Here is a 24,821-nt window from a genome sequence, read left to right as displayed (position 1 = left end):
ACACTCGCAGTGTCTCGGCCTCGGCCGAGACACTTGGAGTGTCTCGGCCTTGACCAAGACACTCGTAGTGTCTCCACCAAGGCCTGAGATATTATTTTGTGCGTCCCGTCCGTTTTTGCCGTATCTTCGTCGTCCAAACTCTGAATTGTACGATTCAAAGTGCAATGGAAGGCCGACAATGAGATCTACAAGCTCCCATGGTTGAATCACATGTGGAGTGGATGGGTACACGACGGGCGCTTCTCTTACGTCTTTCATAAGCGAAGCGTAGCTCCCAATCAGTTCGTATCTTCGTTATTCTGCAGTTCCGTTGCTTCACACGGTTCGTCGACTTATTTCATATGATCATCAACATTAATTAAGCTTCTGTGACTCGGATAGTGATGTTCATCATCTTCTCTCTACTTCAAGCGGGGTACGAGAGCCCGTAGGTAATTTTTGACGCCTACATTTGTTTCCTAATCTAATTTGACTCTAAAATTAAATTTATTTCCTAATCTATATTTCCTAATCTAAATAGACTCCAACATAGATTAAGCGTCCTATATCAGTCTCCCCTTGTTGAAAGAAGCTCGACCCCGAGATTATATTTGTTAGAATAGTGGTTTCATTGATAAATAATTTTCTTCTCTTGCAATGATCAGCATCCGCCTTGTATTTAGTATTAATTTTCTCCATTTGTTCTTTTACCTCCTTTGCTAGGACTTCTTTTGTATCAAACTTGTGTATGAATCTTTTTCATGACAAGTGTATGTAACTGACAACATGTGGCTCTGACATGAAAAACTCCTCCAAATATTTTCCTTATTGCTTCCTATATTCTAGTGTCGATGGTATCATTTCACCATTGTTAAAATTATTGATGATTATTGCTTCAAAAAAATAATTTTCTTCCTCATACTCCATACACAATTCTTTCATCTCCTTTAATCAAGCTCTCCACTAAGAAATGCACACATACCATCAATTGTCTCACTCTCTATTTTATCTTTCTCCTCTATCGGGACAATATCAATATGTGTAACATCACTCACAATATCATGTAGAATATTCATCTTTATTAACATATCATCATCAACCTCAGGATGAATCTTGATGGTGGCAAAATCTTACTTTCCGGGGGTGAGCGTCTTGTTGTTTGCCACTAGAGACACCTGCCATTGCTTGTAGTTAGAAGGTAAGAAACGATCTCTCAATAATTTCTTCTTCTTTGCCCATCTTCAAACCGAATCCTTTCCTTGATGGTATCGATTTATCAGTACTTCATCCCACTATGCTGATGATTTTTCTTTAAGCATGTAGACCACTAATTTAACTTTCTAATCTTCTGGGATTATAATATACTCAAAATACTTATCCACTTTATCAATCCAATCAAGGAAATCATCAGCATATAACTTTCCATTGAAGGATGGTATTTTTTAATCCTCCAGCATCATAGTTCTCCTTTCTTCGGTAGCCTCTATGATCATCGCTGTAGAATTTATCTTGTGAAGTCTGATCACGTCATTGGCGACCATCAACGTAATTTTAAACTCCCACCGTGTTCAGACACTCAACTTCCGCCGCAAGTCGCTCCATGACAGTCTTTATCTGATTAACATCGGCCTTTAGCACATCGAACTTAGTTCGAGAAATAGGGACTTCATCACCTGCCATCGGATCGGAGGAACAAGGTTCTGATACCAATTAACAAAGCGCGGAAGTGATAACCTCGGAATCAACCAAGGGTGTTCTCTGAATCCATAAAGAACGATCTTCGAATCCACGAAGAACTTCGAATCTACGAAGAAAATATTGAAAAAGAAAAATTTTATTGATGAAAAGTTATTCTCCTTTGGGGTTACATGACTCTTCTTAAATAGAAAAACAAATAAGACTCCTAGTAAGACTAGAATTACAAAAAAAAGCAAGTGCCAAATTCTATCCTAAAAAGACTCCTTATAACAGAGAAAATAAATCATGAATCAAAATTGATTTTTGTTTCCTAATCTAATTTGACTCTAAAATTGACTTTATTTCCTAATCTATATTTCCTAATCTAAATAGACTCCAACTCAGATTAAGCGTCCTACATCACAAAGATACAGCTACGAACAGAGAGTGGTGTTCAGCAATGAAAATATACCCTATCTTTGTTTCTACAAAGTCTTAAATTGTAAAATGATCGGAGTTTACTCTTTCGATAGATAGTTTCTGTTTTCTTTCAGGGAGATCAGAGTATATGTTTTTTGTTTCCTTATGAGGGCTCAGTTTTGATTATGAACTACTCAGTTCTTGTACATATGATGTTGCACTTTTTCGCTATTTTGGTAATAAGATGTTTTGATTATGAACTACTCAGTTCTTGTACATATGATGTTGCACTTTTTCGCTATTTTGGTAATAAGATTAGCTGCTTACTTACCAAAAAATTATTTAACTAATTAAATAATAAAAATTAGTTATTTCATATTAATTATGATAAGTAATTACTAATATCAGGAGTAATTAGTTATTTTTATATTAATAAATTCATTATCAGTAAAATTATTAATTAATTAATTAAGACTTAGTTATTCATAATAAGGAATATACATAATTAATATATATATATATATTATTTAAGGTTAAAAATTACTAGTTATTAATATAAATTAATTAATTTCATGTTAATTAAATAATAATTATTAATAATTTTTATAATGAACCACTTAATTAATGAGAATAATTATTTATTCTTACATAAAAATAATTAAATAGTAATTATTAATATGTTTTTTATTAATTATTCATTAATAAGAGTAATTATTTATTATTAAAAATAAAAAAATAATTAATTTAATATAAAATTTTAAAAAAAATTATTTATTAATTAACTAATTAATTAATAAGGATAATTATTTATAATAAAACATAATTCATTCAAAATTATATATCACATTATTTATGGTTATTAATTACTAAGATTGACATAATTTAATTAATTTCTTTATTAATTAAATAATAATTATTAGTAACATTATGAATTAACTAATTACATTTATTATTTTAGAATAAGAAAAAAAATTTAAGTGAAACAGACAAAGATCCACTGCAAGATTGATAAAGGGGTAATGAGGGTATAATGATATTTTGTTGGTATAAATGGATTGATAAAGGGGTAATGAGGGTATAATGATATTTTGTTGGTATAAATGAATAATGGAGGATTTATATGGAAGGATACCATTTATATGGTTTGGATTCTATAGATGGAAATTAAATGGTGCTCAATTACTGGTGTGTGAGTTTTAGTACACATTAACTAAATGAATGCATTTTAAATGGTTCAAATTAGCATACTTGTTATATATGGTATAATAAAGTTGTTAGAAATATACACTTGTGTTTGTATGCTAACGTGCGGGCTCATGCGAGCGAGTGGGTACCTGCGAGCAAGCGGGTCTGTGCCTGTGGTCTGAGCGTGTGCTAGTGCGTGCCCTTCTTGCATTTAACTAGCCTAAACATTTCATACATTATGAACATTACAATGTTTGAATGATAGTTATAGCAAACTCTACAAACGTTAACTGACATTCAAAGCCTTGTCTAACCTCTTAGCTTACCTAAACCCTACATGAAAGGCCTCCTCTATTCATTTGAGAGACACAAAAAATAGAAACATAATTCTTCTCTTGTTTTCCTTTTACAATTCTATAAACTGCCGGTATTGAAGAGTCCAGCTAGCGAAGTGAAGTTGCAGTTAAGGTATTCAATAGAAGAGAGTGCTTCTTTGAAAGTATTGTGCAGACCCAAGGCTACCACAGATGGGGCATAATTTCTTTAAGGTTGGTCCTCTATTTAGAGAGCGATTTGGCATTTCTATAAAGTGTTTTAGACTTCAAATTTATTGGTCATGGTATTTTTAACTCTATGCTCTATTCTTTTATTCATTGTTTTTTGTTCTGCTTATGTATGGATCTGATTTAATCTTGTTTTTCCCAAAACTTTTGGCATTGACAAGTAAAACTACTTGTAAGTAGGAAAACATATGTTGGGATTTCCCAACTTAATTATTTTTTATTATTTTTAAGTTAAAAATAAGTTGACAAGTGAACCTTTACCAAACATGATCTTGGTAACTAATTATAAGTAGAAAGATACTTATAAGTGAAATAAGTAACCTATCAGTATGTTGCCAAAATACTCTTATTATAAACTATTGGGACAAACCCGGGGCCCAATAGAGCAAGGTTGCAGCAATAGTAGAGCAAAAGTAGAGATAAAATGTTGGACACACAGATTTACGTGGTTCGGCACTTGATTGCCTACGTCCACGGGCAAGGATAGAAGAATTCACTATGAGGAGAAAACTCTGGAGTTACAATCTCTCTTTCTAAGGAGATACTCTCTCTATTTTTTCTCTCACACTCTTCTATATAAGAAGTTGTTTCTGGGATGAGATTTCCTTAAGGATTTAGAGTCTTACTTATAGTTTTCAGAAAAACACTATGCATAATAAAATAATAATAAATTACTATGCATTTACATTATAATAATGATATGGGACCCGCTCCTTTATCCAAAGTCAAAAAATGGCTGCTGCTTCTTTCGGTGGGTTTGGAATATTAGGCGCCTGACAATCTCCCACTTGAAGATTTGATTGAGCATCAATCATATCTTCACACAATTCTTTCTATCTTGCCATCTTCATGTTGCTTACGTCTCCAACAGACCACAAGAGGATCGACACCAAGTAAATTTGTCGGTATGGACTGCTTTTGTCAAAAAATCTGCTAGGTTGTCATTGGTGTGAATTTTCTGCATATCCACTGTTCCTTCTTCCACTTTCTCACGAATGAAGTGATACTGAACTCGAATGTGCTTGGTCTTTGAATGAAAGGCTGGATTTCTTGCCAAATGCAAAGCACTCTGACTATCACAAAATAGAGAAATCTTCTTTTGTTCATAGATGAGTTCCTCCAGCACCATCTTCAACCACATCGCTTCTTTACTGGCTTGTGTAGCTGCTACATACTCTGCTTCTGTTGTTGAAGTTGCCACAACTGACTATAGTTTTGAAACCCAGCTTACAGCTCCGTCAGCAAGTACAAACACATAGCCTGTGGTGAATTTGCTATTATCACGATCACCTGCATAATCAGAATCAACATATCCACTGACAATAAAATCAGATCCCCCATAACATAATGCAACATTTGAGGTTCCTTGAATGTATCTTAGAACCCTCTTTACAGCATTCCAATGCTCTTTACCAAGATTCGTCATGTATCGACTAACCACTCCCACTGCTTGTGCAATGTCTGGTCTTGTACAAATCATCGTGAACATTAAGCTTCCCACTGCTGATGCATACGGTACTCAAGACATCTCCATCCTCTCTTCTTCACTGCTAGGACTCATACTGGAGGATAACTGGAAATTAACAGGAAGTGGGGTAGAAATTAACTTACAATATTGCATGTTAAAGTGTCACAAGATTTTCTTCAAATAGTTCTTCTGAGAAATCCAAATCTTCCTATTAATTCTATCTCAGTAAATTTGCATCCCTAGAATCTTGTTTGCATATCCTAAATCCTTCATTTCAAATTCCCTAGCCAACTGAGCCTTTAATTCTTTGATATGATCTTTATTAGGGCATACAACCAACATGTCGTCAACATACAACAATAAGATAACAAAGTTATTTTTACCAAACCTCTTGAAATATGCACAAAGGTCTGAATTAAGTCTGTTGTATCCAAGGCTCATGATGAATGAATCAAATCTCTTGTACCAACACCTCGGCGCCTGCTTTAGACCGTACAGAGATTTGTTCAATCTGCAAACCAAGTTCTCTTTTCCTTTTTCTTCAAAACCTTCTGGTTGGAGCATGTAAATTTCTTCTTCAAGATCTCCACGAAGAAATGTTGTTTTCACATCTAGCTGCTCTAGATGTAAGTCAAATATAGCGCTCATAGCCAGGACTATTCGGACTGTTGTTAGTCGAACTACAGGAGAAAATATTTCATTAAAATCAATACCTTCTTTCTGAGCATATCCCTTTACCACCAATCTAGCACGATATCGCTCCACCTGATCATCGTCGTTTCGCTTGATCTTGTAGACCCATTTGTTTCCAATGGTCTTTCTTCCTTGTGGCAGTGACACAAGTTCCCAAGTCTTGTTCTTATGGAGAGCTTCAATTTCGTCCTGCATTGCTGTCATCCACAAAGATACATATGTGACATTTATAGCTTCATGAAAAGTTGATGGCTCTCCATCTTCTGTTAGAAGACAGTATGCAACATTACTCTCCGTAATATACTCCGAGTGCCAAGTCGGTGGTCTTCTCTCACGAGTTGACCTTCGAACTTCTGGAGCCTCAGACTCGATCGGTTCTTGTATATCATGCTCCGGTGTTGCTTCAGAAGAATTCAGATTATCTTCTACCTGAACAGCTACAGTCTCTGAGTCCTTCCTCAAACTGCTTTCTTTCTCTTCACTTTGTAGTTGGTTCTCTACAAAGATAACATCTCTGCTGATGATAACCTTGCGGGCAGTGGGATCCCACAGGCGATACCCCTTTACTCCATCAGCATACCCCAAGAATATGCATTTTCTGGATTTTGAATCCAGTTTTGTAATTTCTTGGGCATTGTACATTACGTACACTGGACTTCCAAATATATGGAGGTTGGAATAATCAGCTGGCTTGCCAGTCCACATCTCCATTGGCGTCTTCAATTGTATTGCAGTTGATGGAGATCGATTCACCACATAGCAAGCGGTTTTTACTGCTTCCGCCCAAAAGACTTATTCCAGATTTGCAGTTGCCAACATAGCTCTTGTTCTTTCCAACAGAGTTCTGTTCATCCGCTCCGCCATTCCATTTTGTTGTGGAGTATAAGCCGTACTGAATTGTCTTTTGATACCTTCTTGCTTGCAGAATGCTAGGAATTCACCATCTGTGTATTCTCCTCCATTATCTGACCTCAAGCACTTGATCTTCTTCTCAGATTCAAGCTCGACCCGCGCTTTGTAGGCTTTAAAGACTGAGAACACATCCGCCTTCTTCTTGATAGGATACATCCAATATCTCCTGAAGTAATCATCAATAAAGGACACAAAGTACTTTGCTCCTCCTAAGGATGTAACTGGTGCTTGCCATACATCAGAATGAACCAGTTCCAGAATAGTCTTGCTTCTAGAACTCGATGTGTTGAACTTTAGCCGATGCTGCTTACTTGTAACATAATACTCACAGAATGGAAGAGCTACCGAATTAAGTCCACGAAGCAGCTTCTGATCGGAGAGAACCTTCAAGCCTCGTTCTGACATGTGGCCTAGTTTGCGATGCCACATCATGGTTTGTTCTTCTCCACGGCTGGTTGATGCCACACATGAATCAGCTTCCTGTATGGTTTCTTCCTTGAGCATATATAGATTTGCAGCTATCTTTTCTCCTTTTATCACCACAAGCGCACCTCTAACAATCTTCATGATTTCATTTTCTATATGAGTTTTGCATCCGAGCTCATCTAATTGTCCCAAAGACAATAAATTCTTCTTCAAGCCCTTCACATGTCGTACATCTTGAATGGTGCGTATTGTACCATCAAACATTTTGATTTTGATAGTGTCAATACCAGAAATCTCCAAGGCATGATCATTCCCCATAAATACAGATCCTCCTGAGATAGGTTCATATTTGTAAAACCATTCTCTCCGAGAGGTCATGTGCCAAGAGGCTGCTGAATCCAGAAGCTAGACATCAGCAAACCTCTTTCTGCCTTCATCAACAGTGGTTGCTCCACTGAATAGAATTTCACCATCGTCTGATGTGCTGACAACGCATCCTTGAGATGTTGATGGATCTGAAAATTTTTTCTCTCCACTCTTCTTATTGTGCCAACACTCCGATTTGACGTGCCCTCTTTTGCCACAGTTGTAGCATTTGACATTCTTCTTACTTCTTGATTTGGATCTACCATGGGTATGACTCCCACTGGAGCCACGTTCCGTTGATCTTCCTCTCGTCACCGATAAGGCCTCCGCTTGTTGCGAACTTGCATGCCTGTCTTCCTTGTTCTTGCGCCGATTTTCTTTCTCCAGAACAGCAGCTGCAACATCGTCAAAGACTAGATTGTCCGTAAGGACGTTGTTTGTCAGGTTGATGATGAGTTGATCATACGAGTCAGGTAGACTCTGAAGTAGAAGTTTTGAACGTTCATTCGCACCAACTGTATACCCTAACGTTGTGAGTTGGGAGAACAGTGTGTTTAGGGTGTTGATGTGGTCGGTCATCGATGTAGATTCTGCCATCCTCAGAGTGTAAAGTCTCCTTTTTAAGAAGATTTTATTGTGCATGGATTTCGCCTGATATAGCTTTGTTAGAGTATCCCAGGTCTCCTTTCCTGTCTTCTTCTCCTCTATGCTTGACAGCACCCCGTCTGCTAATGCCAGATGGAGATTTGCAATAGCATTTTCGTCCATCTCGTTCCACTTCTTATCATCTGTGATGTCGTCCGACCTTGCACCAATGGCCGCTAGACAATTATCTTTTCTCAAGATAGTCTTTATCTTTAACTTCCACAGAGAGAAATTACTCCCGTTAAATTTCTCGATCTTGAACTTCGTTGCCATTTCTTCTACCACGAACAATAACTTCTTACTATTTCACGTAAATAGTACTGTATTTATGAACAATAACCGTATCCGTGAATAGTACCATACTTATGAATAGTACCATATTTGTGAACAGTACCGTACTCGTGAATAGTACCCGTCACGTCCAAAGGGTAAATGATAACCTAACTTATTTTCTGATGTGGAGGATCCACCTTTGGTGGTAGCCACAGAGCATACGATAAGTAGATATATACAAGTACCCTAAGTTGGCTCTGATACCATTTGTTGGGACAAACCCGGGGCCCAATAGAGCAGGGTCGCAGCAATAGTAGAGCAAAAGTTGATACAGGTGTATCTTCTCTTCAGGAGCTTAGCGATCCTCATGAGAGCTTGAGGATAGGTGATTCTCATATCTTGGGAATAGAAGCATGGATGGAGCCAAAGAAGGCGGTGGAAGAAGTCAGCAGAAGCGAAACGTGCAAAAGAACAGGGTAACTGGCAGATCTCTGGCCGGTCGACCGCAGCACACATGTCGGTCGACCGGAAAACCTGCACGGTGCAGGGTTTGAGAAAACTCTCTGGCCGGTCGACCGGACCAAGCCTGGCGGTCGATCGGATCGCGATTTCTGGGTTTTCTGTTTCGTTTTGGATTCTGTTTTAACAGGGATTCCTTATTCTTTTGGGCTTGTTAATTTATAAGATTGCCATCCACGTTTGCACATCTATAAATAGGATTGTTTTAGGATTCTAAACAATCAGATCTCAGAGAGAAGTGATCAAGAGAAATTCTAATAATTGTATTAGGGTTTAGAGAGAGAGTTGAGAGGTTGTTCTCGATTCTAGTGAGATTGTGAGGGAGAGATTGTAATCTTTTGTTCTTCATAATCTAGAGAAGGTATTTTCCTTCGCCTTATACTGAATTGTTATTGTGTTTGGTCATCCTCTTCTCAACCCACCTTTTGGTAATTCCGCGATCAAAGGGTGCTCGCACGGCGACTCGTATCAAGTTGGTATCAGAGCATCAGATCCGGTGAAGGGGCATCCTGTGTATGGTCCTTACTCGGTCCTCATACAAGAAGCTTGGCGATATCCTTATTTTATTGGAAGGAGTCCAGGATTTAAGGAATGAGAAGATGGCTGAAGGAGATAATTCAGTGAGGATTGATGCATTAGAGAAGCAGATCGAGACGATAGGGTCGACGCTCACAAAACTCGTCGGTCTCATCCAAGGAGTGAACGAAAAGGGGGAATCTTCTTCTAGGTCTAAGAAGAAACCTATAGAGTCCGGTGGAGAGAGCGAGCTTTCAGGCTCCGACGAGGAGGACGAGATCGTCAAGGCTGCACCGCATCAAGGGGTAAGAATTCTTACCAGAATCTGAAGATTGATTTCAGAGTGGATATTCCTATTTATGATGGGAGTGTTGACGTCGAGAGGCTTGATGACTGGATCGAGCGGATGGAGACGTATTTTACTCTTTATGGCTATTCGTCAAAAGAGAAGATTGTGTTCGCGACTTTGAAGCTTTCAGGACATGCGTTGACGTGGTGGAAATCCTATTACAAGCAGGAGAAGAAGGCGGTGTCGTGGAACAAGTTCAAGGAGCTACTTAGGAAACAGTTCTATCCGGTGGGATTCCTTGAGGAGCGTTGGTACAAGTGGTATGGCTTACGCCAAAGGGTCAATCAAACCGTTTAAGAATACACTACGGAGTTCCAGCAGCAGGCGATGGTCCTCAACATTGCGACAGAGGAATATTCTGTGTTTATGAAGTATATGGCGGGATTGAGCGATTACATCCGGAAGGAGATGAGGTTATTCACGGTCGAGACTATTGCAGATGCGAGCGTGAAGGCCATTGCCATTGAGGGCAAGCAAAAGAAGAGCAACGAAGCAAAGGGGGATGCAAAGCAAGTTGGAGGCGAGTATAGTGGTTCTCAGTTTAAGGAGGAGAAGAAGAAGGGTGATCCAGGGAAAGCGGGGCTGATTTGTAGTCACTGCGAGAAGACAGGGCACGAAGCTGATCGGTGCTGGGAGAAGTATCCTCATCTCAAGCCAAGAGGGTTGAAGAAGAAGGAGGAGAAAAAGACATATATGATAGCTCAAGGTCCGAAAGAAGTCCCGGGGATGACAGAGCCTAATAGCAGTCTCAATCTTATGACGGGAAAACAGGCCACGAAAGAGGACGACGACCCGAGAGAGCAGCTCTTTGTTCTTAAGTTTCAAGTGAAGACCAGTTTGGTTGATACCATAGTTGATCCGGGTAGCAAGAAGAATTTGATATCCGAAGCCTTGGTTCAGAAGCTGAGTCTGAAGACGGTCAAGCATCCGAAGCCCTATCCATTGGGGTGGATTCAGAAGGAGGAAAAGCTAAGTGTAGTTGATCGATGCACTGTAAGATTTGCACTCCATGAGTCGTATATTGACGAGGTCACATGCGACGTAGTTCCATTGGATGTTTGTCAGATTATACTGGGTAATCCGTACTTATGGGATAGATATGCGATCTACGAGAGGCGGGCTCAGAAGTATACATTCACCAAGGGTGGTGAAAAGTTCATATTTCGTTCGGTATCTCTTCCGAGGGAGACAAGCTTGGGAACGGTGACGCGAGCGAAGAGGTTAGTGAATGCAAGCAAGAAGTTTGTCTCGCTGTGCATTAGACTTCCAGAAAAGCCATCGATTAAGGATTGCAACTTGGAACAAGAAGTGACTACGACGAGATGCGGGATGAATGAGTTATTTCCGATCGGACGTCGAGATCAGATTTCTAGCAAGGCCAGGTGGTTCAGAAAAGGAGGAGGGGCTCGCGAGTTCCCTCAGTTTCAGTTTTAACTTGAACGGGACTTCAAGTTCCTAAAGGGGGGACCCATGATACGGGTGTATCTTCTCTTCAGGAGCTTAGCGATCCTCATGGGAGCTTGAGGATAGGAGATTCTCATATTTTGGGAATAGAAGCATGGATGGATCCAAAGAAGGCGGTGGAAGAAGTCAGCAGAAGCGAAACGTGCAAAAGAACAGGGTAACTGACAGATCTCTGGCCGGTCGACCACAGCACACATGCCGATCGACCGGAAAACCTGCACGGTGCAGGGTTTGAGAAAACTCTCTGGCAGGTCGACCGGACCAAGCCTAGCGGTCGACCGGATCGCGATTTCTGAGTTTCCTGTTTCGTTTTGGATTCTGTTTTGACAGGGATTCCTTATTCTTTTGGGCTTATTTATTTACAAGATTACCATCCACGTTTGCACATCTATAAATAGGATTGTTTTAGGGTTCTAAACAATCAGATCTCAAAGAGAAGTGATCAAGAGAAATTCTAATAATTGTATTAGGGTTTAGAGAGAGAGTTGAGAGGTTGTTCTCGATTCTAGTGAGATTGTGAGGGAGAGATTGTAATCTTTTGTTCTTCATAATCTAGAGAAGGTATTTTCCTTCGCCTTATACTGAATTGTTATTGTGTTTGGTCATCCTCTTCTCAACCCACCTTTTGGTAATTCCGCGACCAAAGTGTGCTCGCACGGCGACTCGTGTCAAAAGTAGATATAAAATGTTAGACACACAGATTTACATGGTTCGGCACTTGATTGCCTACGTCCACGGGCAAGGATAGAAGAATTCACTATGAGGAGAAAACTCTGGAGTTACAATCTCTCTTTCTAAGGAGATACTCTCTCTATTTTTTCTCTCACACTCTTCTATATAAGAAGTTGTTTCTGGGATGAGATTTCCTTAAGGATTTGGAGTCCTATTTATAGTTTTCAGAAAAACACTATGCATAATAAAATAATAATAAATTACTATGCATTTACATTATAATAATGATGTGGGGCCTGCTCCTTTATCCAAAGTCAAAAAATGGCTGCTGCTTCTTTCGGTGGGTTTGGAATATTAGGCGCCTGACATAAACATCTCATTAAACTGATTATGTAATCATGTCTTCTCCATGTTATCTTTGCTTCATTAAGATTTTATGAACTATCAAGGTGAAATTGATGCATTATATTATGATTTCTTAAGTATGCCAATGCTTCGTATTTGGTCATCATATTTGCAAATAGTTATTGATGGTTTTTTTAGACTGTAAACCAATTATATAGTAGCAAATGAAATGTCCCCTTGAAAATCCGTGGACACTATGCATATTTTTTTCTATAAGTTCCAGCAGCCAGACAGCATTCCATTCTGTTTCTTTCTTTCTGAGACTTGAATTTTGAAGTCAATAAATTCAAATAAAATCATTTCAATAGTTGTACTGTTGTTGATCAAGTCTTTCTTGAATTTTGAAGTCAATAAATTCAAATAAAATCATTTCAATAGTTGTACTGTTGTTGATCAAGTCTTTGAACTCATCTTTGTTGGATCTTTAACCTTTCTTAATTTTTAAACCACTGACTACCTCCCATCTTCTCATCATATTAATAAATCTTTTACCCTAACCAATCTGAAATTTATTCTTTCTTTTGGAAACCAATTCATGTGTACTATGAACCACATCAATTACGATCTATATATATCCTAATTTTTGATATGTTTCAACTACAAAAGTATTTGAAAGATATATGGGTTGTTGAGAGTTATTAGTGATATGAGACAAGTGGTAGCTGTGTAGTCTAAGAGGCAAGTAATTAAGTTTTTGAGTCTAGATTAGTTCTATAATGTTGCATTGATTCTTTGGTATAAATAGTTTTTTGGCAAGTTGGTTGGTAACTCAAAGTCAAGTCTCTCCTGACTTTGAATTTTTTTTAATCTATAATCATTATGTTTATCTCTTTCAACTAATGCTTGGTCTTCTTTGTCGATCAGTTCTCTCGTCTTCTAGAGAAACTATGTAGCGAATAGCATACAACATTCGTTTGACAGTTCGTGGTCAAAAAGAATAACCACTAAAGTAGTGCGTTGTCAAGTGAACATAAACTATTGGATAATTTTTCAATTTATTGACATGGATCGGTTCTTTTGTCTCATACAGCCACCATCATTTTCCATCCATCTCTCCCTTTAGCAGACTAGGACCACAATCTTACGTAAATGGCTTAATAAGTTCAATTTCAGTTAGATGATTGGTGTGAAAGATTGCAAGCTGAGATGAGCCCCACAGAGGATTGTCTAAATGACCAGTTGGCTCAACTTGAATGAGTATAGGTTGTCTGTGACTAAAGACCAAAGAGAATGAAGAGGGGGCATTAAAAGCAAATAGAGATTGTACTTGAGAGAGAAAGGGATATAAGGGGGAAAACAAGGGAAATGGGGAACTGCATGGGCTTTTCTAGGAAATCTTTGAGCCCTCCCAACACCAAGCTGTGTAGAAGTTCTCCAGGTATTTTGTAATTTGGTTTAACCTTTTTTGTAATTATTTGTATTTTACTACAAAATTTGAATGAAACAAGATATGGGCAAGTTATCATTCATGTTTTGTGATAGAAACTCAGTTTGCATTGCATTTTTGATGTTTCCTTTCGTTTGGTTATGGGATGAATTCATTACTGAGACTTGGTCTACAGAACCTTCAACTTCAAAGGCTAGCAACCAAAGAACTACTGATCAGCCTGCGGGAAAGTCTACAAGTAGAGAAAAGGTTCGGCCAGTAGATCAAAATCTTCAAGCTGGGAACCTAAGAGTGTACTCATTAGCAGAGCTCAAGATGGCTACCGAGAATTTTAAGCCCCAAGCAATTATTGGTGAAGGAGAGTTTGGCAAAGTATTCAAAGGATGGGTGGATAAAAACACTCTGAACCCTGCAATCAGTGGCAATGGGATGCCGATCGCTGTGAAAAGATACTATTTGGAGAATATGCAAGGGTTGGAGGAATGGCTGGTGAGTGTACAGACACATTAATATTTTTAAAGTCTTTTGCACTGCACTAGAACTGTAAGGTTGTGACGAGGGCTGAGGTATACAATCGTACAATCTAAGATGTCTCTACAGATCAAGTCATTTTTCATGCGCTGAAATCTAGACTCGCACAACACTAATTTAAATTTGTGAGTAGTAGGATCTAGACCTGTACGTATTACATTGGTACCATCTTATATTTCTGCAGCATAATTTTGATGTTTTGGCATAGAGGAATTGGAGTATTTTAGCTTCAAATCCTAGTGGATAGGTATTTAAAAGCATATTATAACACTCATATTGCTCCATGAGTTCAGTTTCAGTCCCTCAAATGTACTCTCACCATGTTGAAGCATCTTTGAGAACAAATTATAACCCTCAACCTTCATCAAAACTTTGTAATACTGATACAATGAAATTAACTTCATGAAGTACTCTCGAAACTATAAATAATGATTGCTTAAGTTTGCTTGTTTACTGAACAGTAATTTGTTTTTATTTATTTATTTTTTTCTTGCATTTCAGTCTGAAATTAGGTTTTCGGGGAAGCTTTCACACCCAAATGTGGTTAAACTCTTAGGATGTTGCAGAAAGGACAGAGAGCTTGTTCTTGTATATGAATTTATGCAACTGGGAAGCTTAGAGAAACACCTATTTGCAAGTGAGTTTTGAGCATGTAATTTTTGATTTCTTACTGTTGATAACCAAAAAAAAGTTGCATGTTTTCTTGTTCCTAGTTAACCATAGGCATTGGTCAAAAAAAAGATACACATTCTTTGAAATGCACCAAGTTTCTAAGAAATTTGTCCTGATATATTTGATACATACGTAAATATCAAGAACATGGACAGAAAGCTTAATTTTAAAGGTACCTAGCATTGTAATATGCCAGCTGATAAAGTATCTTAAGGGGTGAAATTCAGATATTTGGACTAACAGAAGAATTCATAATTCCACTTGTGCTTTAATCAACAACAACAACAGCAACAATGATAATAATTATGAATTTTTGTGCAGGCGGAAAAGGGTTTAAGTTGCTCTCTTGGAGCACACGGCTGAAAATAGCCATCAATGCAGCTCAAGGACTTGCATTCTTACACAATTTAGATAAACAAGTCATCTACCGCAATTTCAAAACCTCAAACATCCTACTTGATTCGGTTTGACTCTATGTTCACAAAAATTATACTTTCAATGCGTTAATCAAAAAATGCATAAGTTCTTGATCTCTTCATTAGGGTTACAATGCCAAGCTATCTGATTTCGGTTTGGCGAAAAATGGGCCAACTGATGAAGCCTCTCATGTAATCACCAAACTTAAGGGTACCTATGGATATGCCGCCCCAGAATATGTAGCCACAGGTTAGTACATACTACATAGTATATATAGGGTTAATTCGTAGACCCTATATAGTATTGTTGTTTTAAACTTACTACTTTGTACTTTCATTGTTGGAAATAAGGCCCCTGGGTTAATTTTCTTTTTTACTCTTTTTACCCTCAGACTCACTAATTTCACCTAGAAGCATTATCTACCAAAATTTCACCAAGGATAGAAAAGTTGAAAAAGTTTAGCCCAGGGTGTTGATCTGTTATAATGAAACTACAAGGACAATAATTTCAATACGAACAATCTTAAGGAGGTTCTATCTACAATTAACTAAGCAATTAACTCTAGTATATATGTATATGTACATATAATTCTCTATGGACTAAATCTTTATCCACTGTATCATCAATCCCTAGGACACTTGTACGTGAAGAGTGATGTGTACAGCTTTGGAGTAGTACTACTTGAGATTCTTTCCGGTAAACGAGCATTCGATCCAATTCGATCAAACGGAAAGCAATACTTAGTTGACTGGGCTAAGCCATACTTATCGAATTACATAAAACTCACTCGTGTTATGGATCCTAACCTCAAGGGACAATATCCGTCGAAAGGAGCTCTTCAAGTGTCTCAGCTTATATTGAGGTGTCTTTCTTATGATAGAAAGGCGAGGCCTTCAATGAGAGAAGTCGTGGAGGTTCTTGAGCAAGTTGAAGAAATGGAAGTGAAAGAGTCATCAAAGTCGTCATGGGGTTGTAACAGGGGTCAGGATTCTGTGTCTCACCCGCTACCGCTTCCTTTAAGGCGTAATGGTGCTCATGTTAAGGTTGCACACCGTTCTTCAAAAGTTAGACGATATGTAGCATAGTTTCTGTGTTTTGAAACGGATGTTGATGTGTTATGTGTTTTTGTATTCAATTTGAATTAACAGAATGATCCAAAAAAAAGAAAGGCAATATGATCAGTTTGGAATTATGTTATCTTCTATGAGAGACCAAGGAAAGTATTTTTAACACGTCTATGAAAGTATTTTTAACACGTCTATAAAAGTATTAATGTATTGCAAGGGATGTTTCTGTTCATTAATGTATTTTTCTATATATACTGAAGAAGTAAGCTGATCAGTTTGAAGTTGTATATGTTTTCTGAAAATGCAAGAAATATCCAAGGAAATGGTATTTCTGAAGTGCAAGGACCAATTATTTTCAATATATTTTTTAGGAAAATTTATGTTCAGTGTGGTAAATTTCTGGTGCCATGATTATTAATTGCTCCTGTTCAAAGTATTTTTTTGGAAATTCAGGTCAAAAGACCAATTATTTTCCAAAATTTTCACCCAATGTTTCCGGAGGAAAGTTATTTTCTTATGGTCAAAAACCTGATGCTACATTCAACTAGAGAGACTCTTTGATATTTATTATAAAGGCAGATATTTATTAACGGGTTTCCATTAACTAGCAATTTAACATGCTTTTATCTGTTGTACAATTTCCAGCAATTGTATGATCAGTTTATGGATCAACTATGTACTTCCAAGTGATTTATATTTTAACTTTGTTATCATACTTATCATTATTCAAAGTCTAGTTTGACACCTGAACTATGACCAAGTCATAGTGACATTTGCAAATAATTATATTGTTTGTGTAAATAAGTAAGGATTGCATGCTTTCTATTTGTCGATAGCATATAGCACTGACTTCTTGGGTAGCATGCCTTCTATTTTTCAACAGCATAAAGCACCGACTTCTTTTGTCAAATATAGTAATATGTGTTCTCCATATTTTATCATCTCTATCAGGTAGCACATAACTATATGGTAGGCAACATATTCTCTTTTTATTCTCTCTCTTAATTTTCTAAGTCTCAATCTTTGTATAAACAAATATCACATGTGCTAGAACTGAGATACAAGAATATGAATAAGCAAGTCCAGTTTTAGCTTTTAAAAATCGTTCATTGGAAAGGACCATGTTAATACATTTTGAACCCGATGAAAAATTCTTCATGGCCTTTTCCAAATCACTAATGTTGGACTTAAGTTTTTCATTTTCGAAAATAATTGTAGTGCATCGAGTTTCAAACTTAATTTGTTCTAATGACAAATCACAATATAACTCATTTATCTTAGCATTTCACATAGATTATTTTCAAGTTGCATAGATAAACAAGAAATTTGATTTTGTAATTCAAAACATTGTATGCATCCAAAAGAGGTTGTATCAACTGAATTCAAATTTGAAGAGAAAAATTCAACTTACTTGACAAAAGTTTATTTTTTTTCTTCAAGTTTGTATTCTTCTTTTTAGTTTCTTCATATCTATGAGCAATATTTTCTAAATGAATTAACATCTCTTCATACTTAGAATAAAGCTTATCATAAGAAGGATATACCTTTTCATCAGAGTACTCACCACTAGAACCACTTGCGCTACTCTGATCTGAATCTGAAAATAATTTGCCTCTTCCCATAATTCATATGCATGCTCTTTTATCATCATCGCTCGTACTACTCTCTGAATCCTCCCAATTAGTCATTTTAGAACTTTTGCCCTTCCCTTTATAGTCATTTTGGTTCAATGGGCAATTCTTCTTCAGGTGGCCAGGTTTCCTTCGTCGAAAATAAATTAATTTAGTATCAAAGTCACTAGAATTATATTTATTTACCTTGCTTGTATAGTGGTCCCATTTGTAATGCAAGAACTTTTACCATCCTTTGACTTAAGGAAAGATTTATAGCCTTTAAAAATTCTGTCATCATTGTCTTCAGAGCTCGAGCCTGACTCCTTCTTCTTCTTTGATTGGGATTTCTCCCTTTTTGCTATAAAGGCTAACGTCTTTTTCTTTGAATCATCTTTTCAGACTTCTGCTCTCTCTTTCAATTGGACTTCATACATGATGAGATTGCCTACGAGATCATCAAGTGAAAGTTTAGAAAATTTTTGAATTCTATTATAGCTGTTACCTTTGGTTCCCAATCCCAAGATAGAGAATGGAGTATTTTGCTGCATAACTCCTTATTGTCATACTCCTTCCCTAAAGCTTTTAACTTTTTCATGATATTGGTGAATCGTGTAAACAATTCCCAAATGCTTTCTGATGCATTCATCTTGAAATTCTCATATTTGCTTACCATCATTGCTAGCTTTGCCTCCTTCACCGATGAAGTTCCTTCGTATGTGACTTAAAGTGTTTTCCAAATTTTTTTGCACAATAGTATAATTAGAAATACGGTTAAATTCTTCAGTAGCAAGAGAGCAATATTAAACATTCATGGCTTTTGAATTATGAGAATGAATTTGTTTAATCTGTAGCATCCACTTATCCTTAAGTAGAATAACTATAACACCATCTACCTCAGTAGTAGGTTCCTTATATCCACCCAAATTTTACACATTCCCAAAATGACAACAGATAAATTTTAATACATACTTTCTAATATGTGTAATTTGTGCCATCAAAAAGTGGGAGTTGGTTGAGAGCTTATTCTTAAGAAAAAGCTACAACGATGATACAATTTAACATCTCTACCCTAGGTTATGATATATAAAGATGGGTAACGAGACTCTGACGCTACTTGTTGGAACTGGGATTCAAGACTAGGGGGATGGGAGGGGAAATAGGATTGCTATAATTTTTTTGACTAAACTCAGAATATGAAGCGGAAATAAAATATATGAAAAGATGAAAGCAACCAACACAGGAATGCATGAGATTTTTATAGTGGATCAAATTAAAATCTTATGTCCACTCTTTCTTCTCACAAAGAGCCTTCTTCACTAGGATCAGAGTTCTTCTAAATCACAACCAAATTCAATTGGCTTTATAGACAGGACCTTGAAATCCACTCCAAGCTAATTGAAATTCCCAACTCCTCATAATGACCAGAAAAACCTAGTCCTAGCTAGCCACCCTCAATTCACCTGGATTGAGTATGCCAACCTCAATTACACTATCCTGAGTACACCGTCAAACTCACAAGTTTAAAATATAAAACCAACTTAAAAAATAACTAAAGTGAAAATAAAAAGATCATACAGCCTTATAAATAAATCACTCTCCAAAACGTTGAGGTTGAAGATGTGTAAAGAAGCGATGTCATAGATGAATGAAAGGGACACTTCTTATTGCTGAAAATAATCCTTTGATGTTGTGCAGAACGAGAAGAAGTTGAACAAAGCTCTGGGATTTAAATTCTCAAATCAAATTCTCTCACAATACCCTAGCATAGATCTCTCCTTTTTCTTTGTTCTCTTTCTTCTCTATTATGATCCCTATCTCCTCTTATATAGGCCTTGATAAGACAAGAAAGAGATACCCAAATCAGAGTCCAAATTAGAAATCGAAGGGGTCAATGGACGATTGAGATTAAATCTAGAAATCTGCCAAAACTCGTAGCGACCTCGAATGGTTGATCACGATCATCGATGGTTGTCTGTAGTCCATCAATTGTGCAAGTTCCGCCTTTTGGATTTTAGTGATTGTTGACTATAGTCCATTAATAGTTCTTGCAATCATTGATGGTTGACCGTATATCTTTGATGGTTCAATTTCAAATTTTTATTTTTTTATTATTTCCGGTAGTCCATTGATGACTAGACTCGATAATCAATGGTGCTTTGTGAACATCAATGGTTCAAAGGCTGAAATCAATATTTGTGTTGATTTTTACATTATTTTGACATAACTCGTTCGTATCTGTTTATATCTAAAATATATCATCTCAAAAACATATCACTAGCAAATGAGAATTTATTATTTATCAAACAAGAGATATTGCACAAACAATGTTACATTCCAAACAACGTTCTAACAATCTCCTCCTTTTGATAATAACAAAACTCAAAATTTAAAATACAGAATGTAAAACATGTTGAGATATATATTCAGTACATGATAACCTTATAACTTATATGATATGTGTAGGTATCGAAAATTACCTATAGGTCTCCACGAACAGCTTAGTGTTAAGAAATGACGATGAACATCACCATCTGCCACGAACAGCTTAGTGTTAAGAAATGACGATGAACATCACCATCTGGTTCACAGAAGCTTGATTGATGTTGGTGAACGCTTGAAGTAAACCGACGAAATCTGGTTCACAGAAGCTTGATTGATGTTGGTGAACGCTTGAAGTAAACCGACGAACTACGTGAAACAACAGAACTTTGGAATGATGAAGATATGAACCGATCGGGAACCTCGTATCGTTCACAAACGGTGAAATACCCTTCGTGTCTCATTTATTCTGCGGATGATTTAATCATTGGAACTTGTAGAACTCCTCGTCAGCTTTCCAACGTACTTGGAATCACTCAAATCCGAGTTCGGACGAAGAATTTACGGCGGAAATAATCAAACAGGCATAACGAGCGTCTCAGGCTAAACTGAGACACCCGAGGTGTCTCGGCCAAGGCCGAGACACCCTTGGGTGTCTCGGCCCTGGTTGAGACACCCGAGGGTGTCTCCAACTCAGATTCGTCCCGTGCCTATAAATACAAGCCCCGGAGCCTCATTTTTTGGGATCTGGAATTTTGGAGATTAGGCGAAGCCCTGCCGGATTGAAGACTGAAGGTGCACGAATTTCAGAGAGGAGGAGGAGAGATCGGATCGAGTTCTTCAACGTAAGAGAGAGAGATTCGTCAGATCTACAGTTTCTCGGATCCGTTCCTTAAGATTATCCCGTTGCGATAATCTTAAGAAGAGTGATTATCTCGCTTCGCCGAGATAAGAGCTACGGTTTCTCGATCCCTTCGCGGATAGACGAAACTCTGCCCAATTTTTTAGCAATCAGATCTGAATGACGGTGGTCCACGGATAAACCCCGGCACAGGCAAAGATCCTACACAAGCAGAAGACCGATAAACGATCTCTGCGTTTGTTTGATAAAGTTGTAAACTTTTTATTTTCATTGTGTAAGGAGATCTTATAAAAAGATCAACCTTTTTATTTCATTCGAGTTTATTGTAACGACTAAAGTTGTAATAGATTCGATAGCAATAAAAACAATAACTTTCACCGCAAACAAACTGGCGACCACAGTGGGAGCCAACAGCTTCACTGCCGCAGCTGTCGTGCCGCAGCCGACGATCAAGATCCCGGTGGCTGAAAAGGTTGAATACGAATTCGACCAGCAGAAATTTGAAGAGTACATCTCCTCCTCCTCCTCCAGATCTGCTCCTCCTTATAAGCACAGGAAGAGCTCCTCCTCCCAGAAGATCCGTCGGTCTCCAGATCTGAAGACCCAGGAAGTTGATCTCCATGTCGTCGTTGCTACAGTTGCACCTTGCAACGATCCGTCGGCATTTAATGAGACCAGATCTACAGATCTGAACTCCTTCGCGATCAAGGAGCCGACTGTTGAAGGCACGCCAACTCTATCAAAGAGAGCACGCCAAAGGAAAAGCCAACGCCTCGCGCGCCAATTCGCCAAGGCTTTGGATCAGGTGGATGGACTCCATTACCAAGTAGATCTGGAGTTCAGAAAGCGCCAAGTGGCTAATCTGTCACCACGACCAGCATCGAAATCCTCCTCTCGATCTCCAATTAACGAATGGGTTCGTGTCAAAAGAACACGCTCTACTCTCGAGGAGTAAATCCAGAAGCGTTACGCCTTGCTTGCGCATGCCCGGACCCTTGTACGAAAAGCACAGGAAATGCAAAAGGAAGAGGTAGTTAAGAAATCGCCAAGATCCAAATAAGTTTGGGTGCCAAAAGCCAAATTAGCGCCTAAGGCAAAAGCAGGCGACGTTGCTCTCCGTCCTTCGTCAACTTCAGATCCTGCTCCCGCACTTCTGGTGAAGCCCTATGATAGCGTAGGTCTCTCCGAATCTAGAGTCCCATTGAAGGATCGCATCGGTTCTCTACCCGAGGATCGAGAAAAAATGCCTGTTAAGGAGAGCTTGAGACCGTTGAAGGAACATCGAGCAAACATCTGGACTGGGGGTCGTACGCGACCTCCTAACAAATTAATTTCTACAACGGCCCGCTTAGGGGTGCGTGCAGAAAACCAGGAGCCCGTTAAGGTTTTACCCTCACAAAGGTGTGATTCCAAACGTGTGACTCCTGTAGATGCCAACAAGGCAATGTTTACTCAGAGGAAAACACGTCAGACAGACGAACGCGTTATACCTGAGAATCTATGTAAACAGCCGATAGGTTACTCCGACCGCAACGTCGATGAGTTGTACTATCGGGCTGGGGTACGAATAAATCTCGAAAGAGAAGTACCCGGGAAGCGGACTCTCACTGTCCGTGTATCAAAGTACGAATAAATCTCGAAAGAGAAGTACCCGGGAAGCGGACTCTCACTGTCCGTGTATCAAAATTATCATGGTAGTATTATCAGCGTGTAACTGCCCCAAGACCGCTCCGCAGAGGGTCTCGATATTTGAGAGAATCTCCAACGGAAAGGCTAAGTCCAAGCAAAAGCGTCTCCGTAAGAAACGATCGGTCGTTCAAGGTGACGAACCCCCAGAGGTTACCATCAATATAGTTGATAAGGGAAAATCGATTCGATTTTCTAGCTCTGATCCGCTTGTATCGCATCGTATAACCCGGTTACGATCAGGAACTATTAGACAAAAGGATTATCAGAGAATGCAGAGAGGGTTATCCTCGGATGATGAAGCATCGGATGCTAACTCGGTAATCGCTTCTGATAATACAGTATCCAGTCCGGGATAATCCCGTGAAGTGTTTATGATTAATACCGAAGAAGTAACCAAAATGGTTGAGGAAGCCTTAGCCAAGCAGAAAGAGGCATTCAAGATTGAGATGGAAATGGCTATGCAGGAGATGAGACAAATGCACGACCAACAAATTCGAGCTTTGTCGAATCAGCTAGGTAAATCTAGCCGTCGCAGCACTGCTAACCAAGCAGGTAGCGATTCATATGTGGATGAACACAATGCTGGGGGTGGCCCCACTAAAAATAACGATGCTGAGGGTGGACCCACCAATAATGATAACACTGGGGGTGGCCACATTATTCCTCTCGAAAATTGTCCAAAACAGGATATAGATGAGGCCGAAAAGATAAAGGATCTCGAAAGCAAAATTGATGCCCTAATGTCTGCTCGAGAGGTGAAGAAGACCGGAATTCCGTATCCTTACCCAAAAGAATAGGAATCGATCCCGTATCCGGCGAAGTTCTACCTGATCAACTTCACGCCGTTTGACGGGAAGGGTTCCCCACTCAGCACCTGATCTATTTCAAGTACCATTTGGGAGTGATCTCTGGCAACGAGCCTCTGATGGTCTGGTCATTTGTTGGCACCCTTCGTGGGCTCGCCTTCGATTGGTACCGCCGTCTCAAGCCCGGAAGCATCAACAGCTGGGAGGACCTGGAGAGCATGTTCCTCGCTCATTTCTTCGATGATGACGTCGAAGTATCGATCAGGACACTCTTTGATGAGAAACAAAAAGACGGAAAGTCGGTGGATACCTTCATCAAACGCTTCCGCAATCAGGCAATGAACTGCAAGGATCCCGTCATAGAGGAATTCATCTTGCAAACTTGTCATAACAACTTGTCCATTAACATCTTGGACGTTATGGGAGTAGAGCCGCTCAATACCTGGAAAGAGTTGAAGGTGCGTGGAGAGCAGGCCGAACGCTTCCTCAGAAGGAGGAAGGTCGAAAGAAGCCAACCGATGGCTAACCCTCTGAATCTGAGTCTCATTTCCCATGAGGAATGGAAGGCACTTACAACGATTATTGATGTTAATCAGACGTCGCAACAGCATCCCCGAAGACAGCAGAAGACTTCGGATTCGAGGCTCCAAAAAGAGTACTCATTCAAGGACGAGGACATTCCAGCCTTCTTCGAGACCCTTCTTGAAAACAACAAGATCAAGCTGCCACCCATCACAAATCAGGAGGAGGCTGACGGTACTGCGGATCCGAAGTACTGCGCGTACCATAGGAGGATTCTTCATCCCACTAAGGCTTGCTTTACTTTAAAAAATATCATCCAAACCTTGGTTGAAGCCAACGTCATAACGCTAGGATAAACCAAATGAGAACGGCAACACTCCGATAAGTATAAGAGTATAAACTGC

General features: G+C 38.7%; 1 protein-coding gene across 1 annotated transcript; it reads left to right on the top strand.

The window, feature by feature from the left end:
• On the top strand, nucleotides 13,813-16,722 carry LOC109849314 (probable serine/threonine-protein kinase PBL11). Its single transcript, XM_020419128.1, has 6 exons — nucleotides 13,813-13,910; nucleotides 14,095-14,408; nucleotides 14,952-15,087; nucleotides 15,444-15,586; nucleotides 15,665-15,788; nucleotides 16,173-16,722. The coding sequence occupies exons 1-6, from the start codon at nucleotides 13,838-13,840 to the stop codon at nucleotides 16,622-16,624; spliced, it is 1,242 nt and encodes a 413-aa protein (XP_020274717.1). The 5' UTR covers nucleotides 13,813-13,837; the 3' UTR covers nucleotides 16,625-16,722.

The sequence above is a fragment of the Asparagus officinalis genome, chromosome 7 (assembly GCF_001876935.1).
Source record: "Asparagus officinalis chromosome 7, Aspof.V1, whole genome shotgun sequence".
Lineage (NCBI taxonomy): Eukaryota > Viridiplantae > Streptophyta > Magnoliopsida > Asparagales > Asparagaceae > Asparagus > Asparagus officinalis.
The sequence above is the reverse complement of the archived record's forward strand: the minus strand, read 5'-3'. Positions and strand labels throughout refer to the sequence as shown.

Excerpts from the sequence above, each read along its gene's own strand:
- LOC109849314 (XM_020419128.1), top strand. The coding sequence starts at position 13,838 with ATGGGGAACTGCATGGGCTTTTCTAGGAAATCTTTGAGCCCTCCCAAC. Across the intron at positions 15,088-15,443 it reads AGAGAAACACCTATTTGCAA|GCGGAAAAGGGTTTAAGTTG; the intron begins GTGAGTTTTGAG and ends ATTTTTGTGCAG. Across the intron at positions 15,789-16,172 it reads CCCAGAATATGTAGCCACAG|GACACTTGTACGTGAAGAGT; the intron begins GTTAGTACATAC and ends ATCAATCCCTAG.